This window comes from Lissotriton vulgaris, chromosome 7 (assembly GCF_964263255.1).
Source record: "Lissotriton vulgaris chromosome 7, aLisVul1.2, whole genome shotgun sequence".
Classification (NCBI taxonomy): Eukaryota; Metazoa; Chordata; class Amphibia; order Caudata; family Salamandridae; genus Lissotriton; species Lissotriton vulgaris.
This window is the reverse complement of record NC_141695.1, coordinates 1044980538-1044999971: the sequence shown is the minus strand read 5'-3', so window position 1 is coordinate 1044999971 and position 19434 is coordinate 1044980538. Positions and strand designations below refer to the sequence as shown.

The following is a 19434-nucleotide window of genomic DNA, read 5'->3' as shown; positions in this document are numbered from 1 at the left end:
TCTTTTCCGTTGGAGTAGGCCATGGGAAGAACAGAAGAGTATGAGGGAAAAAAAGGTAAAGAGGGGATAACATGGGTGGAAAAAAGGCTAAATTAGTTAAAAACGTACGGGGACAGAATAATGGGCGAGAAGAAAGGGAGGGATAAAATGAAGAAGCTACCAGAATACATAAAAGGAAGTGCATATGTGAAAATAAAAATGAGAAAAAATAACAGGTAAACATCACAGGTGAGTCATGTGCCCGAATACATTGCTAATACAACCTTCAGGCAGCAATCGGAACTGATTATCATCACTGTAATGAAGTGCTGCATTGATTGCCAACTCTACTAAACAAGCTGACACCCGAGGAGACTCATTAAATCAACAGGAGCTTTTGTATTCCTGCCACCTCTGAGGAGAGCATGGCCCTTGTTCTGTGACAAGCCCCCGGGTTCTTGTCTTTGATTAAAGGTTTGCTTTGTACGTGCTTGATTGCCCGCTCGACTTGAGAAAATAAACTTTGCTAGAGCTTGTATGCTTGGGTAGGCCTCTGACGTTAGCTGATTAGAGTTCCTGGTAAACAGGGCTACTACCCCTGTCATATATGGCATTGGAAAAAACACAATGGATGGGTTATTTCAAATAGAAAACATGTATATTTTCCCAGCGTTTTAAAAAAATGTGTGGGGGTAACGGTGGGGGTCAAAGCTTCAGCCCCCATCACATCTGTACCAGCCCACCCTTCCCCAGCTGGGCTATTTTATGCAGCAATTAACCTTGACAACTTTATCAGGGGTGCGGTGTAGACATTGAATAATGTCGGACTCAGACAGGAACCTTGAGGTACTCCCGGCGACAAGTGGTGACCTTGGGGGAATTCCGTTCCAGTGAGAAACCACTGTCGACGGGAGTACCTCAAGGTTCCAGCCTGAGTCCGACATTATTCAATGTCTACACCGCACCCCTGATAAAGTTGATATCGTCCTTCGGCATAGAGGTAATAGCATATGCCGACGATACTCAACTGATCCTGGTAATGGACAAAGATAACCAGGTCTGGGAGGAAAAACTCAAATGTTGCTTAACGGCCACCTTTGATTGGATGCGGAGAAACTGTAGTGTAGTTCCTAGTTTCCCACTAGGCCCTGCGCATTGGAATAACATAAACAGTAGTATCGACGTGGAACTGCTTATATTCCAGGCCTCCACTGACTATGCTAAACTTAATTGGGTTGTGTTACCAACTAGCTCAGAGGTCACTGGAAACTTTCTTCTCTGCATAGGAAGTGATCAGCTTCCTTGGCACAGACAAGAAGGGATTCAGTTTTCCAACAACCGTGCAACATGACAACTTTGCTCCTCAGATCAAGAGTCGATCTCTAGGGTCGTGTGAAACAATAGACACAGATTTCACTCAGTCAGTCTAGTGCAGTTTACTTTCACAGTATGTAGAGAATAGAGAGACGGGCGTGTATCAATAAAGGTTAACATTTATTGAACAGTCTTTCTTCTCATACAAGAGAAATGTATTGCCACAATTGCAATAACTGTTATTATAAAAAGTACGTACAGTAAGATAAGAATAGCGAAATAGAACTGTAAAAGCATTGATATGGTTTCTTAGCCATACAATGGTTTAAAAGTAATAAAACATATATACAGTCATATATACATTAGGCTAACATACTCAACTGGTGCTTCTAACTAAGCCTACCCCAGTGTGCCTGACCTAAGCCTAACACGTGAGAAGGGGGAGTAAGTAAGTAGCTTAAGTTAAGTTGGTTTTGCCAAGGTTTGTTTCAAGAATTCTCGTCTAAGGGTTTAGTCAACACCATACCTCTGAATAGAATGATGGAGGATTGGTATCTCCTTCAGGGGTCTCTCTCGATATCCCAGTCACCTGCGAGGGTAAACTGGAAGCGCCGGGACTGGATTTCTCTGCACGAGAAAGGCAGCGGCTTCTCTCAGCGCGTCGAGGAAGGAGGGGTGACAGCGTCTGCGGGCAGCTGGGCTGGATGTCTTCGCAGAGGACGGCTGCACGGCTCCTCAAGCGTACTGCACCATAGGTCGCGCTGTAGCGGCGATAATGGTAATCAGTAGCTTCACCACCACAGGATAGCAGGCTGCAGCGACAGAGTGCTAGTTTTTACCAACACGGGGTCATGCAGGCAGCTGGCATCAGCAACATGTTCGCTCATTGCTTAAGGCAACGTTGGTAATATTTATACCTGACAGGTGCCGGGTTTGACGCAAGTTTGCTGGACATAAGACGTCAATTAAAGATGTCACTAGGAAGTGATAGTTATCAGTTGCTCATTAGAGTTCCATTACTAATCAAAACATAGCAAGCGGGGATTTCCAGGTTTGCTAAGTTTTTATCTTGTTGAAGAACTCGGAGTGTTATCTAGGAATATCAGATAGTGACTGCTGCTCTGTCATTGCACTAATTGGTCGCAAAGGAAGTAGCAGAGAGTCATGCTGGAATGTGGCTCTGTGGCTCTGCTCGTGTGAGGCCAGAGATGACTTTACAGAAAATCGCAGTTGAACGGTTATGCCAATATAGGGAATAAATGGATTTATAGCCGAATAGGGGCATAAGGTCACAGTATCGATCAGGAACCTAGATAAGCACATGACACCCACTCCACGAATTCATGTCCATCAAAATTACTAAAACTAAGCAATTAGATGCATGTGTAACATGGTGTAACATAGCCCACCCCAAAATACATAAATGCATTCGAAATAGGCGTACTTGTAATACATGGAATTTAGGTACTGTACGTAGTTTTAAAAGCATAGTAATCAATCAAAAATTATTGCATATGAAATCAATGAACGATTATGCATAAAGAATTACACATGAAGTATCTCTGACAGAAGAAATGCGAGATAAATCATCACATAAAAATGCATTGTAATAATATGTGTGCTAGAGGCTGGTGTTATGTTGTTATGTCTCTAGATGTGTTTTTAGAAATAGAAGTGTGAAGCTTCTGTTCTCTAAGAATAGTTTTTACGTTAAGCAAAGAATTGTTCGTGCCAAAAGGAGAGGGTCAATATTTTTTAAAAATTGTCCAATTCAAAGAAAAAATCAGTTTACCAAAGCTCCTGGCAGTTTTATGTTGATCAAAACTGAAGGCCGAATTCAGAGTTCATGGGAACGCCGTGTGTCGGAAAGCTATTCAAAGTTATTGTTTCTCTGTGGGTGAGAACATCGTATCAGACAGGCTCGCAAAGAATTGGTCTACAAAATCAGGTGATAGTTCAACCAAATTAGATAGCGCTGAAACTTGGCAGGTGTGAGAATGATTGCTGTCATCGAAGACAGGACCAGCCCTGCTCACAGAACGTTGTACCTGGATGATGTTGCTTTTGTCACTCGCTCCACTGTTACCACTTGGCTGTAGTACAGGAGTCTCCACGAATGCCGTCATCAGGATTGGTAGCCGCTGGGGACAACACAATGCGTGAGCCGTTATTGGACTTAGCAAAGTATCGACGTCCATTGGTACTGCTGATGGAAGTGAAAGACAGATGTCCAACACGCATTCATCGCCGCAAAGCATACACCGTAGCACAGGTAAAATGCAATTTTGCCATATTGGTCTGAATGAAAGGAACCAGGTCATGTTTAGATCTCTCAGCCTGGCCAATCCGAGGACGTTAGTTATCCTGTCCCTGTAGCGCATTGCTAGGATTGTCTCTTCCATTCCCATGGGAGCTATGTCTGAGCCGAGGCTTGCCATAACGTAGCAGAAGGGTCAAAAATAGAATCCCTGCGATGAGTCCAAAAAATAGTGGAATACCACCAAAGATGGAGTGCACAAAATTAGGAAAGATTCCCAAAATTGCCTGGAAGGGTGTTAGCAGTCCCGTAAAGACTGTCTTAAATATGCCTGGGATGCTTGTTGCACTAGACATGTTAAGGAGTTGGCTGAACATTTCTACGAAATGCACGGGGCAATTTGTTGATAAAAGGTCATGGACCTCAGTAGCCGTCCTTGCGACTAGAAGATCATACGTCTCTTTAGATGACGTTATAGGCACTGTTGTCTGTAAAAGCACAGATTTCATTTTGCTTAATGTATCAATTCGTATAGAATAGAGATTCAGACGAGGCCAGAGGGGAGTCACTAAGTCTGGAGGCCCGCTCGGGAACAATGCTTGCATGCAACATTTGACCATGGACGTTACTTGTACTAGATAACTTTTTCCGGGCGCGAGGCCACAGCACCTGTGATCCGTTCTTAGAATGTAACTCCCGTTTGCGAGTTGCATAAAGAAGGGCTCTATCTGAGTTGCAGGTGTGACTAGCTGGTGGCATGAAAGGTTGTTTGAATTGCCATCACATGCTCCGTGTAAATTAATACCCTGACACAAAAGTATACCGCTTAGTGAGTGTTTACAGTTGTCACCACTAAGAAATACATTTTTGTCGCTGTCACTATAGCAAGAATGAGTGTATGGTAATTTCCATTCGGATTTAACATATCCCTTACCCAATTGTTCATACTGGCCAGCAGGTATGTATTCAAGGCATTTTTTAAAGCGGAAAGTTGTTATCGGAATTGTGATAATTCCGTGTATTATCCATTCAATGACAGGGCTCTCTGACATTGTCAATGGTAATCTCTCGAGTTTCTCGATGCTCAAGATTGTATAGTCTGCTCCTTTCTGTGCCAAACTGATCTGTTTATCAGTAAGGTTAAAAATGGAAAATAATGACGTTGTGTTGATTAAACGCCAAGGCACATAGCCTGAATGAAGATTTTGCAGCGTCCAGCCTAATTCTATAATAGAGCGTAATTGAGACTGGCCATGTTGTAACATTAGCAAATCTCTGTCTATCACATCAAAGGCAGAGGATACAATATTGTCCAAAGAATATATTCTGGAAGACAGAGTCATTAACCCATTGTCTACCACAGAAAGTGATTTTTCCAAATTAATACGATCAATTTCTCGTATCTTTTCAGCAGTTTCAATTTGCTTTACTTTCCAAGCCTCGTTGTAAGCAGCATAGATGCTGGTCGCTATGAAACGCTTTTGACGCTGTTTGCGTGGTCCAAGAATGAAATCGCGCAAATCAGCACCATCTTTTAATAAAGACAAGTGTTGCTTAATTTCAGCCAGTGTGGATGTAGTTAGCCATTCTAGGCAGAGTTTCCCTACACTGTATGTGGTTATAATTCCTGGATGTTGTCTCTGGGAATATCTCGAGTCTAATCTGGTCATTTTTAAACCCTGTGTTTTATTCAGGAATCTATCTTGACAGCTATTTGTGTCTGTAGGCCAGATTAACCACTTTTTCCAATCAGGATGTGTTCTGTTGAAATGTAAAATGTGTAACACGTCTAACTCATTATCTGCAGTTGTATTCTCAGCTATTGGCTTTGGTATAGACGGTGTTTTAAGGTCTTTGTTCTTAGCTAGGCCAAGACAAGATGTTTGGTGTACAGTGTCATTTAGAAATAACATTTGTTCTGGTATCATGCAGGTTCTAAATAGTGCTTCTATGCCTTGCACCTGCCAATCTTTTGTACCCCAAATTGATTTTGTTTCAATATTATTTTTCCAATAATCAAAACCAAATGTCATCATTTTGTCATAAAATGCTTCTGAATATATCAATTTAGAATTTGTCAGCATTGTTTTCATTCCTGTTTTATCTAACAGTTTATAATAAAACGTTTCTGCATCACTGGTGTTAAACCCTGAAAAATATTTGAATTTCTCAAAAAATGCTTTAGAACTGCTTTTAGGTGGTGTAGAACAATGTTCCCATTGATTATACATAAAAACATTTCTAGGCTGTGCAGATTTATGCAAGTAATGATCCCCATAGTGGGTGTAACAGAATAACTGCTCATAACTAGATGAACCTTGTAAATAATCATGATCTGTGAATCTAGCTGACATTACTAAATCAGACATCATGTCATTAATACTGTTAAAGTCCCAATCATCAGAGAATGTACTTGGTGTCACAAAGTCACTTAAGGAAACCTTTAGTTGATGAGGATACTTCAGGATTTCGACCGGACCATAGATCTCATAGTCTGTTTTCTCCCATACTACCCCACCAGGTATTGGAATTGCTGTGACATTTACTGTTGACAGTTCTCTTTTCTTCACGTGGGATGATCTGTGTTGTTTCAGGACTAGGTTGATGTTCTGACTTGCTGTGTCCATTGTAATATATTTTCCTTCAATGAATTTTCCCAAACATAGTACCATGATGAGCCAAAGCAGGAGGAAAAATACACCTAGACCGAACCAGAACTCTAGCCAAGGGGAAATTAGGTAGATTTCTTTCAGTTGATGAAAGAGTTCCGTTGCTTTTTCTTTAAAAGACTTTTTTGTTTCTGGCATCACTTCGGGGTCGTTTAAATCTTCAGAGAAGTTGTCGAAGTTGATGAAATAACCAGAGGCAGTTCTGTCAATTGATGGGATTGTTTTTTCAATCTGTCTCTCGGTAGCACTTTCTGATGCCACATTAGTGTAGACTGGTGTTGTTTCTTGACGAACTGTTTCAATCTCTGTTTCAAGAGGCACGAGTTCCATGGCATTATTGCATAGTCCTTCATTGTGCACTGCAGGCTGATCGAATGTGATTAGTCTTTCAGTTTGAACCTCTTGGATTGTTGCAAGTTTGGGTATTCTGTTGTTTCTTGGGAGTCCACTGGGCCTACTGTTGATTATAGGCCACATGCTTGTGGTTTTACCAGATCGATGGACACGACTCTGTTCTCCTTTTTACCAGCAAGGGGCGGTAGCACAACTGATCTTGTTCCGGTGACTGCTAAGACAGGTACTGCTTTTCTGTAAGAAGGCCCAAATTCCTTCTTAACCGCGATCTTTTCTCTGACTAGATCCCCAATCTTTGGAATCCAGACAGGCCTTGCTGGGGCTGTTGCGGGTGGTGCCTCGTCAGTGGTATTTGGCTGTTGCTTTAACTTTATGTTGCTTAATGATTTTCTTGTTTCATTCAGTTCCTGTAAAACAGCCAAACGGTCTTTTACTTCAAACTGCTTTGTTTCTTCTTGTACCACTGACATCTGACTATCGAGGTCCTGAACGTTCATTCTAATTCCGAACAATAGTTCGTATGGGCTGAAACCTTTTAGAGAATTTCTTGGCATGTTGTTAAGACTAGTCTGGACACTTATTAAATGTTTGACCCACCCAGCGCCTGAACCTAATACCTTCGCTGTTATAGATTGCTTTATATCCCGGTTTTTTCTTTCTACCACACTTGTGCGACGGACAAGAATACCACAACCCAATTCCCATGCTAGCCATGGCCTCCTTATAGGCTCGAGAGCTGAAAGCAGGACCCTGGTCAGAATGGAACGTGGTAATTGCGTATGTGCCGATATGGACTCGCAAATCTTTTATAACCGTTCTAGCGTCAGCCGAGTGCTGGAGGCCTCATTTTTTTAAGTGTATTTCGTCTAAACTGTGTACACTGGGACGCGCTTCTCTTCTTTGATTGCGCAGATAGACCGCCTTATGCTGTCTAGAAGGGATCCTGAAACTACACTGGCCTGTTCATTACTGCGATCTCTGTTGCAGTTTTCACAATTTTGAGCAAAACATTGAATATCTATACTCATTCCTGGCCACCAGTACTCTGATTGCAATTTTTTCAGAGAGGCTTTGATTGTTTGGTGTTTCAGACCCAACCCCATGTGTGCTTCCAGTAATAGGAAGCCCCTCCTGCTCCTGTTTGGAATTACTCTATCCCCCACTCCAGGGATTCGAGCAAAAGGAACGGAGTTTGCATCGATTATGTATGCATAATTGAGTGGATAGTTTACGGGTAGTGCTGCACAGTCGCCTTTTACGGTCGTTTTTACTGCTAGCATGGTTTCCCCGTCTATGTACTTATCTGTACGCTTTTTTGTGGCTACGGAAGCCGGGTTAGTTGCTTCCGCGGTGGCTGTATTAGCCAATGAATTCCCTGCAACGTGAACGCCATCACGCTGAAGACTCTGTGCGTGAATCACGTGAGTCTTTTGTAGTTCTTTGTGTAAAAGAGCTACCTCGTTCCAGAGCAATTTATGCTTTATTGTGGCACCTGTGTCATCTTTGTAGTCGTTTTCGATCCAACTCGCAGTTTATTGTTGTAAGAGTTGACGCAAAAATGAGAATCGCACACTATAAGTGTGGGGAATTCGCGTTCTGCATTTTCGAGCGCCATCTTTAAAGACCTGATTTCAGTTCTTTGAACCGAACAGTACTTTACTGATTCAGTTTTTGTTACTTTCGGTCTGAATTTACCGCACAGCCAACGACCTTTAATAATCGCACATGCTGCATCGTAGGATTTTCTCTCTACGTTGAAATGCTGTACAAAGCTATCTGTATAGATTATACATGCGTATTGTGGGAGAGGCAGGATTTCGATTGGCAGAGGATATTCTTCTTCATATTCTAAATCATTCAGTTCTTCGTATTGCGGGGCGAAATAGTATTTCACGTCTTCCGCTCCTAGAGAATCTATGCACTGTATCCATTTTGGATCCAGTGACACTGTAGGCAGGTTTACTGGGCTGAATAGCGCCTCGAAGGCGGATTCCGCTGTAAGGATATTAATCCGTTTGCCGTGTGCTAGTTCTCGTTCATTTGCTAATGCGATTTGCACTGCGTTCACAGTTTTTTCTGTGCGACTGAATGTTTTTTCTGCTTGTGTGTACAAGTGAGATTTAATTGAAATTGGTACCTTTTCTCCCTCATTAGAGGTTAGGTACGTGAATCCGCATCTTCCTGGGATGACTCGGATTACAAGATCGATCGTGTTGTCACGTGTATCTAATTTTGTTTTTGCTAACATGTCTGTTTGCAGTGATCTCAAAATTTCTGTGTGTTTTTGAGTCCAATTGATTTGTTTTAAATCAGGTTTTATTAGTTCGTAGAGAGGTTTAACCCTCTCTGTGTAATTTAGTATGTAAGTTCTTCCGAAATTCAGAAAACCTAGTATGGATTGTAAATTCTTCAGCGTTTTTGGAACTTGGAGTACAGCGCACTTCTCTAAGAAGTTGTCCGCTAGGCTTTTCCCTTCACTTGACAATTCGTACCCTAAGAACAGTACTGTCAGATGGGCAATTCGGGACTTTTTAAAGTTGAATTTGTAACCCTCTGCTGCGAACCCAAGTATAATGGTGTTCACTCTTTTCAAGTGAGTATCCAAGTCGTCGTCTGTGAGATAAATATCATCTACGTAAGATAATGCTTCATCATCATAGATTTGTAGTAACTCTGTTACCCTAGCTGAGAATAGTCCTGGGCTGTTCTTGAACCCCTGTGGGAGTCGACAGAATTTTTTCTGTGACCCAAATGCGGAGAAAGCGGTCAAGTACCTGCTTTCTGGTGCAATGTTTTGACAAAAGAAACCATTAGAAATGTCTAATGTCGTTTTGTATTTTTTCCTAACTATGTTATTCATTAGGGCTGCACTATGCGAGTTTTGTACTGCAAAGGTTTTGCAACATGTATTAAGATGTCTGTAGTCCAACACTAGACGATATGAATTGTCTGGCTTGGAGACAGGAAACAAAGGATTGTTCATTTGAGAGGTGCATGTTTCAATCACCCCCTGGTACTCAAGTTGATCTAAGATCTCCCTGACCTGTTTTTTAGCTTCTTGCTTTATGGGATACTGCCGTTGGGCAGTTGGTTCACTTTTTAGTTGGATTTTGTGAGGAGGTGAATCCTCATCCCATCCTACATGATTTTTATATAATGCAGGTGCCTGGGCCACTGCCCATTTCCTTGCATATGTGTATTTTTTGTGAATCGGTATGTGATTCGAGAAGGCAGGCATAATCACTTCTTCGCCACGAGGGCACTCCCTGACAAACTCCGGGGGCCAATCTTTTTCAGCTAACAGAATATCATAGCCTTTTGAGAGCTTATCCCAAAATAGACCCCTAATTTTCCTAGTCTTATCACCCTCTATACGCAATGTTATTTCGTATATTTTATGGGGCTCGCTAAGTCTGGCGTCGGCAGTTTCAACCTGAATGTATTCATTCGTGTCCACTGTCTCCAGATGACTCATCAAGATCTTGCGCGCTATACTGATTTCTGCTGCACTGTCCAACATTGTCAATGCCCACTCCCCGTTTTTCAACTGTGTCCTCAGTATTCTCGGCATGGTTGATTACTCTAATACTGGCTACCTTCTTTTTCTGAAATTGAGATTTCTTATTTTGAGCAGGTTCCTTGTCTTTGGACTTGGTGTGCTCTCCTGGGTCTGACCGTCCTCTTCTTTCCGAATTCTGTGGAAAAGATCGAGAGGGACGTGTATCAATACTTTGATATCTATCAGGTTTTTTTATATTATCCCTATTTCTAAGGTTATATCTTTTCTCAGAGGGCTCCCTCTGGGGAGACTGGCGTTCTCGAGTCGGAGTTCTCTCCCTCCGTCGAGGAGACCTTCCTCTGGACTGGAAAACTTTTTCCTTGGGAGTGGATTGTTTATTTCCATCCCAGCTCTTTTTAGGAGTGTTTAAATTATTTTTAATAAATAATTTTTCTGGATTTTTGAGCAGTTGGGGCTTAACTGGTTTCCCACCCAAGCTGTCTCTACCTAATTCTTCATAGCATTTTTCTATGATTTTGGCAAGCTCAACAGGATCTTTTATATCTGTTTCCCTCAACTTCTGGCGAATCGCCACAGATGCTGCTTCTCCCTTTACATTGGCTAATAATATAGCCGTGACCTGCTTGAAGTCTTTCAGTAATTTCATACCTAGATTTAAAGCTGGTTCTGGACCGAATTCATTTTGAATCTGTTTTAGCACGTCTGGTATTACCGCCATAGACGGAACACCGTGTGTTTTTGTGTAAATGGAAGCAAAGACTGTACCCCAAGTGTCGCAGTCCTCCACGTGTGGTGCGATTCCCATAGGAAGGCAGATGGTCAAGATTCTGTGTTTCTCAATAGGGGTAGTATCAGGAAATACTGCCTCTATTTGAGTGATTTTCTGGGCTAACCAGAAAGGAATTTGTTCCCGTTTTACGGGTGTTTTACCAAGACATGACTGTATGTTCTGTGGTGTAATTTTATTTGTGTTCCCCTGATGAGGGGTCAGCTGGTGTGAATTAACAGCTGGCTGGACTGTTGCAGTCCGTATTACATATTGGACTAATTGCCTATGTATTTTTATTAATGTGTTTAGCTGTGCTAACAGCTCTTCTCTAGACATTCTTGTAATGTCAGGATGTGGTGTGTAGCTGGCTAGAACCGGCCACGTGGCTCCTGGTCTACCTAGTGGACCGAGCCTAGTTATGTGATCATTGTGTTTTAGGGCGCCATTAAACCAGAGCAGGTGCTCTTGAAATTTAAGTGGGATTTCAATCTCCTCAAAAGGAGCGTACTCTCCCGGAGGTTCCTCTATTTTGTAATAGTGAAACTCTTGTGTTATAGCGTTTACCGCTGGAAAGTTTATCCATGAATAGAATACCTCTGTCTGCCGATACTCGTGAGCCTCTATCACGAAAATTACTGTACCACCTTGAGGTGTCAGTCCGTGTTCTATAAGTTTTAAAGTTATAGATCTTCTTAACTGGACCGGGATGATAATAGCATCCGGGTCTGCCTGTAGGAGACTCGAGTCCTCCTCTATTAGTATGGAAGCCAGCCTAGCTGCTTCTTCATTGTCTGACATTTTGAAAATGCAGTTTTTGCAGAGTAGGTCTCCAAGGAGACAAAGATTAGATGCACAATATTTTGGAACACTGTATCCTTCAACGTTGAATAAACCAGAGCTTTACATAGGAATCTCTTCCTACTAAGGTCGGGCGGATTTTAACCTTTCACCCACTCCAGACGTCTATTGGAGTATTTAAGGGAGAAAGGGGTGTGAAATATGCACGACTGAGTTACTCTACAAGTCTTGCGTTAGTTTATCGCCTTACCAAACGTTGGGCGCCATGTAGTGTAGTTCCTAGTTTCCCACTAGGCCCTGCGCATTGGAATAACATAAACAGTAGTATCGACGTGGAACTGCTTATATTCCAGGCCTCCACTGACTATGCTAAACTTAATTGGGTTGTGTTACCAACTAGCTCAGAGGTCACTGGAAACTTTCTTCTCTGCATAGGAAGTGATCAGCTTCCTTGGCACAGACAAGAAGGGATTCAGTTTTCCAACAACCGTGCAACATGACAACTTTGCTCCTCAGATCAAGAGTCGATCTCTAGGGTCGTGTGAAACAATAGACACAGATTTCACTCAGTCAGTCTAGTGCAGTTTACTTTCACAGTATGTAGAGAATAGAGAGACGGGCGTGTATCAATAAAGGTTAACATTTATTGAACAGTCTTTCTTCTCATACAAGAGAAATGTATTGCCACAATTGCAATAACTGTTATTATAAAAAGTACGTACAGTAAGATAAGAATAGCGAAATAGAACTGTAAAAGCATTGATATGGTTTCTTAGCCATACAATGGTTTAAAAGTAATAAAACATATATACAGTCATATATACATTAGGCTAACATACTCAACTGGTGCTTCTAACTAAGCCTACCCCAGTGTGCCTGACCTAAGCCTAACACGTGAGAAGGGGGAGTAAGTAAGTAGCTTAAGTTAAGTTGGTTTTGCCAAGGTTTGTTTCAAGAATTCTCGTCTAAGGGTTTAGTCAACACCATACCTCTGAATAGAATGATGGAGGATTGGTATCTCCTTCAGGGGTCTCTCTCGATATCCCAGTCACCTGCGAGGGTAAACTGGAAGCGCCGGGACTGGATTTCTCTGCACGAGAAAGGCAGCGGCTTCTCTCAGCGCGTCGAGGAAGGAGGGGTGACAGCGTCTGCGGGCAGCTGGGCTGGATGTCTTCGCAGAGGACGGCTGCACGGCTCCTCAAGCGTACTGCACCATAGGTCGCGCTGTAGCGGCGATAATGGTAATCAGTAGCTTCACCACCACAGGATAGCAGGCTGCAGCGACAGAGTGCTAGTTTTTACCAACACGGGGTCATGCAGGCAGCTGGCATCAGCAACATGTTCGCTCATTGCTTAAGGCAACGTTGGTAATATTTATACCTGACAGGTGCCGGGTTTGACGCAAGTTTGCTGGACATAAGACGTCAATTAAAGATGTCACTAGGAAGTGATAGTTATCAGTTGCTCATTAGAGTTCCATTACTAATCAAAACATAGCAAGCGGGGATTTCCAGGTTTGCTAAGTTTTTATCTTGTTGAAGAACTCGGAGTGTTATCTAGGAATATCAGATAGTGACTGCTGCTCTGTCATTGCACTAATTGGTCGCAAAGGAAGTAGCAGAGAGTCATGCTGGAATGTGGCTCTGTGGCTCTGCTCGTGTGAGGCCAGAGATGACTTTACAGAAAATCGCACTTGAACGGTTATGCCAATATAGGGAATAAATGGATTTATAGCCGAATAGGGGCATAAGGTCACAGTATCGATCAGGAACCTAGATAAGCACATGACAAAACCATCTAAAATGCAACACACGCAAAACCGAGATCATGCCTATAGGCCCAAAAAATGAATTTATCCCCAGACTATGGTGGCCCGAGAAGGCAGAAATACCACCCCATACTACCTCCTCGGCCCGTAACCTTGGGGTACAATTCGACGCCGATTTATCCTTTAAACATCAGGCGTCAAAAGTGGCAGGCACTTGCTTTGGGGTGATAAAAGTGCTCAGGAAGTTCTTTGACTTGCTGCCCCTCGAATCAAGGAAAACAGTCACGATTGCATTAGTTACATCTCGCATTGACTATTGTAACAGCTTGTATGCTGGTACCAATAAGGCGGTCACCCATAAACTCCAGATGGTACAGCACGCGGCAGCAAGTCTGGTTTTAAAATGGCCAAGAAAATCCTCAGCAACCAAAGCCCTTAATGTACTACACTGGCTGCCCATAACAAAAAGGGTCCTGTACAAAGTGCTGATAATTACCTTTCGAGCTGTCCACAATTTAGGCCCTCTATACCTAAGGAAAAAAATTGTAAGATACTGCCCAACTCGAGCACTACGGTCCTCAAATGCCAACCTACTGACCGTTCCAGGATTTAGACTTAAAACCCGTGGGGGTAAATCCCTAGCAGTGCTAGGTGCAAAAGCATGGAATGCCCTCCCCCCACACTTAAGAGCACTGGACAAGGAATCCAAATTCCGCAAACAATTAAAAACCTGGATTTACAATCTTCCAGATATAACCGCCAGAGCACTAGTGTGACTCCGGTCCTCGTCTCCTTAAGCAGTAAGGCAACTTTAACATCAGGTTGACCTCACATTGGCGCCGAGATGCTCCTTGGAGCGATTGTTAGCGCGGTATAAATGGGCCATTACATTACATTACATTACCTTTTTATGGATTCATCTTGCTAAATAAAGGATTCACATCTAATGGCAGGCTGTGCACACCCTCAACTTCCCTCCCCCTGGCCCCCAAGTCCGTAGTTTACCACATTGGTTTTCCAATGGGACCAGCGCTGCAGGCCTTTAAGATATTGTAAAAATAAAAAGCAACAAGCCCAATTCCCCTTAAAATCAAGCCTAAAACCAAACGAAATTATACCAAAAAGGTCCAACTGACAGTTGACATATCAAAAACTGCAAAGACAGGAAACCAGCGACAAATATACGGTAGCAGTGATGTGCGCGGTTTGTTAGAGTGAGTGCGCACTGGGGGAAGACAATGTGTACAAGGCAAGCGCACATGCTACAGGGAACAATGATTGTAACATGAAAAATATAAAAGCGGGTGCCGTACTGAAACATGAAGCACAGTGCCTGCGTACACGAAAACTTATATAAAGAAATGCCTTGGGTGGAGTAAAGTTTAAATGCTAATGTGTTGAGGTTATACACAATGTTATCATAGGTGTTAGGGAAAATGTCCCGCTGCAACAAGGCCTCCCTTTTAGGATTGTCTCTGTCATACCTAAAAACAAGACTTCAACTCGCCCATTCTCCCTTAAAAGGAAGCCCAAAACGATACCAATATCCTACCGAGAAAAAGGCCAACTGCCGCTCGACCTCGACAATTGCAAAAAGAGTTAAAAAAAGGCTAAAAGAAATACCAGTAATGGAGCAGAAGGCAGTACTAACACAACTGTGGCATTAAGAGGAGGCGGAGGAAGGAATGCTATATAAAAATGTAAGCAGCTATGGCGCCAAAGCTGAACACAGCAGGAAACCTTGAAAAAAAAGTCCCCTAATGAACAGATAAAGAACCATGGAGTAACAATACAGTACGTCCCTGCTCTGTGGGAGGAGCACAAGAGGAATAGGAAGGACAAGGAGGTAAGACTGACCACTAATTAGCAAGGATTTTTAAAGTTCAATGACATAGACAAATGAAAAGCAATGGCAATAAATAGGTGGAGTTTTACTCTACAAACTATATACAACAAGTCTTGACTTGACCTAAAAACGAAAAATTGGGTTGTAAACTGACCAAATTTATCTTTGAGAATAGTGTCCAAAGTGGTCGTAGCCCAGGGAAGCACACTTAGTTTGACACTACTCATTTTTACACACATGAAATGATCCATTGTTTGCTGACAGATCTGGTCATCAACTGATGGGCCAATTTTTTAGTGGTTGTAAATCCTGCGATTCCATCAATAATTGAGTGTTAAACAATTAAAAAGTTTTATACTAGGTACTAAACCTGTTTACTGAATAACAAAAACATTTGTAATTTGGTAAATGGGAAATGGGTTTAGAAGTAATTTATGAATCCTTATCTGGAAGGGGCATGTTTTGGGTGTCCCTTCAAATAGCGACTAGTTACCTTGTATTGTATTGTATTGTAATTAATTTATATAGCGCTTACTAAGCCTGATGAGGCCTCGCAGCGCTTTTTCAGCGAGTAGCACGCTACTCCGGAACCCATAAAGGATTAGTGTTGAATTAGTGAAATATGAAAGTAATCTGAGTGGTGGATATTAGTCAGTTATTTGGATTGAGAAGGATAGCGGAGGGATAGAAGAGGGAAAAAGATTTGCATTTATATAGCGCTCGTTACCCCGATTGTATTTTGAGCACTTTTTTGGCAAGTAGCATGCTACTCCGGAACCCATAAAGGATCAGTGTTGAATTAGTATAGTGAAATATGAAAGTAATTTGAGTGGTGGATATGTTATTCAGTTATTTGGATAGAGAAGGGTAGCGGAGAAATAGAAGAGGGAAAATTGTTTGCATTTAGATAGTGCTTGCTACCCCTGATGAGGTGTTGAAGTGTTTTCTGGGCGAGTAGCACGCTACTCTGGAATCTATAAAGGATTAGTGGTGAGTTAGTATAGTGAAATATGAAATTTGAGAAGTGGACTTGTTAGTCTGTTACTTTGATTGATAAAGGATAGTGGAGGGATAGAAGAGTGAAGGATTTAGACTTTTTTTTGGAGGTCATAGTAGCAGAAGGAGGCTTGGAATGAGTAAAAAGGGATGTGGAGTGGAAAAGTCAGAGGTAAGAGTTGTGTAGCAATGCCGGTCACAAACAATTGAAAAAGTTATCAACACCTCCAAAGAGGTTGTAACTAATTCGGAAAATGGAAAAGGTTTGATTGGTATCCCTTCCCCTTTAAGAATGTTAAAAAAAAGTTTGTTAGTGAGTAGGCAGTTGTCCATGTGACCACTGTCAACTCTCAAACAAACGTAAAAAAACAAGTTAACTTTTTTTGAAAACGCATCCCAGTGTATAGAAAACAGGCACAATGGCAACAAGATTTTTGAGATCAGGCCTTTGTACATCTAGCCCTAAGTTTCATATTTTTAAATAAGTATGGCACTGGTTCACAGAAGTGTTTACTTTTTGTATGAATACTGATGGTATTTGTATCTGCGGATACAAACATCTTATACGCAAAACGTTAGTTTTAAATACCGACAGTACCAAGATTCTCTGCATTGCAGATATATTGAAAGTGTCTTAAGTAAAGTTGAAAATCACTTCTGACGTTAGAAAAATGTTGCAACGTCAGAGATTACAAAAGTAATAGAACGATTTATGGCTGATTGGGCCATTTTTGTTCTGCATAGTTTAGAGCATGTGGCATGCAGTTCACCAGCACATCAATAGGCAAAACACAAGCCTTTCACAACATTTCATATTATAAATGCCCACTTCTGGTTACACAGAAATCCATACATATCAATATATGTAAATGATATGAGCTGCTGAATACACAATCATTTAACAATTTGGCAGTTTTGCAACACATATAGACCTCAGTATACTCACCAGCACAAGAACAATTTCAATCCAGTTCAAGATACTTTTGAAGTAATCAGCCTTGTATTTTTTACATTTCATAATTTCTTGGAAAATAAATCCAAGTATGAAGAGGCAAAAGAGGACTTCACAAGCGGCGAGGAAATAATCATACAAGGTAACATATCTCAGCAGTTTTACAGCATAAAACTTGGATGATGGAATTGCACCACCTGTTGCAGGGAATTCTATAATCAACCTGTGAAATTATGAGGACAGCTAAGTATAAATGTGGTATTCGTGAAAGACATGTCAATTGAAAGATACATTACTACCTTAAACTACTATTTATATCAGGACTTCTTTTTCATTTAAGAGAACTCTTTTATTACTGTTACTAATGGTTAAATAGGTTATGTTAAAAGACCAAGGACATATGCAGTTAGAAACTGGTCCAAAAGTTCCTTCCATACAAAATTTCCATCTTACATATATTTCTAGGAATAACCACACATGCAAAACGGATGCATATGAAATGAAAAATTTCCTAGTTTTCGTAATGGAAAGTTTCAATTCTATTAGGGACTCGAAGGTGAGGATTAGGCAATTCTTTATTTCATTTATTTCAACAGCAGCCATTTTAATAGTTCAACATTCCTAGAAAAAACTTAATTTCCTATAACCACAGGGAACAGGGAGTGTTAAGTCATAAGTGGAGAAGTGTGGCTCACTGGTTAGAGCAGGCAGACCCTGAAGCAGAGGTCAGACCCAGGACCAGGGTTCAATTCCCGACGCGGCAGGGTCTTGAGCGCAAATGTCCACGGACTCGATAATTCTCGCTTCGGTGCCTGACCTAATCATGGGTTCACACTCTGCAACTCTGGGCATTAAGCTTGCTTAATCTCCACAACGGCCCCCGCGGCGGGATGCCTGGCTTTCACCTTGGGGATGCCCGTTAGGGGCTATCTCACAGGGAAAAGCCAGGACGGGTTCCCAAGGCAAGCGCCGAGATGCCTCCGGGTAGTCGAGCGCTATATAAGAACATACAAAAAAAAAAAAAATAACAACAGACCACCAATCAGGAGTCAGCCGTGCCAATAACCAATGTTGTTCCTCGTTGGAATCCCTTTCCTTCCTGTGACCATGCAGACAATAGGCAGATCCTTACTCTGGTTTTGCGGACTCTGATCCTGAAAAAGAGAGACTTGTGATTCCCAGGAAAGTGAGGAACAAATCCCTGAAAGCAATCATATCAACATCATTCGTCAATACATAAGGAAAAACCAACTTTAAACTCAGTTATTTACATTCATACGACGATCTGATAAACCGGGTGGGTAATTTTTGATCTCAGGGTGGGCTAATCCTCGCCTCCGAGTCCTTAATAGAACTGAAACTTTCGTTACGAAAGCTAGGACTTTTTTCATTCTTGGTCAGGACCAAGAGGGGAGGAATAGGCAAGTTCAAAGTTTGCCCACTACCAGAGCTGCAATGGAGGAGAAGTAGAACCTTTTGAAGGTTGAGTCAGATGACCTGTCTGCCGCATTTAGAATGTCCTCCAAGCGAGCTCCCAAGACAAATGCTTTTGAAGCCATTTCATTCCTTGTTGAGTGTGCCCCAAAGACCTTGGTATCAATACCAGCCTCTGACATCAGCCATCGAACCCACCTGGCGATAGTCGGGGATGACAGAGCTCTGCAGGGTTGTCTCAGAGCGATTAACAACTGGCGTTCCCCGTCGGGCGTAATTCTTCCGTCATGCATTCAGAAGCCTTAAAACATCGCACTACACACAATTTAGGCACCTCCAAGAAGGCTGGGTAGGAAATCACCCAAGATTGACATATAGTCCTGCATAAAACTTGGAAGGTGACTCCATCAGGTGTAAAGGAACGACCTGTGACATCTAGAGCCCGAATATTGGAAAGTCGTCTACATGATATTCAGCATATCAGCATCGCCAGTTTTGCAGACAATTGCTTGCGAGAAAGATACTTGTTGCTCAGCCAATCCGACAGAAAATTGAGGACCTTGTTCACGTCCCTAAGGATAGAATATCATAGCTCCGGTGGAAGCAATAACCAAATCCCCCGAAGGTGTTTTCTGACTAGCGAATGCTCACCCATTGGAAGGTTCACCACATTGGCATGACCTGCAGAAATAGCAGAGCAAAAGGTATTGAAAGACCGATAGGCCAGACCCTCCAATGCCAGATGTGCCTGAAAATTCAAGATATGGACAATGTCTGC

The 19434-nt window shown here is 42.0% G+C and overlaps 1 protein-coding gene across 1 annotated transcript in view; it reads right to left on the bottom strand.

The window, feature by feature from the left end:
* PKD2L2 (polycystin 2 like 2, transient receptor potential cation channel) overlaps positions 1-19434 on the bottom strand; it is a 1643803-nt gene that overhangs the window by 977999 nt on the left and 646370 nt on the right. The window contains exon 7 of the mRNA XM_086929456.1: positions 17217-17445. Within this exon, the coding sequence (XP_086785582.1) occupies positions 17217-17445 (229 nt within the window). The remainder of the gene's footprint in view (positions 1-17216; positions 17446-19434) is intronic.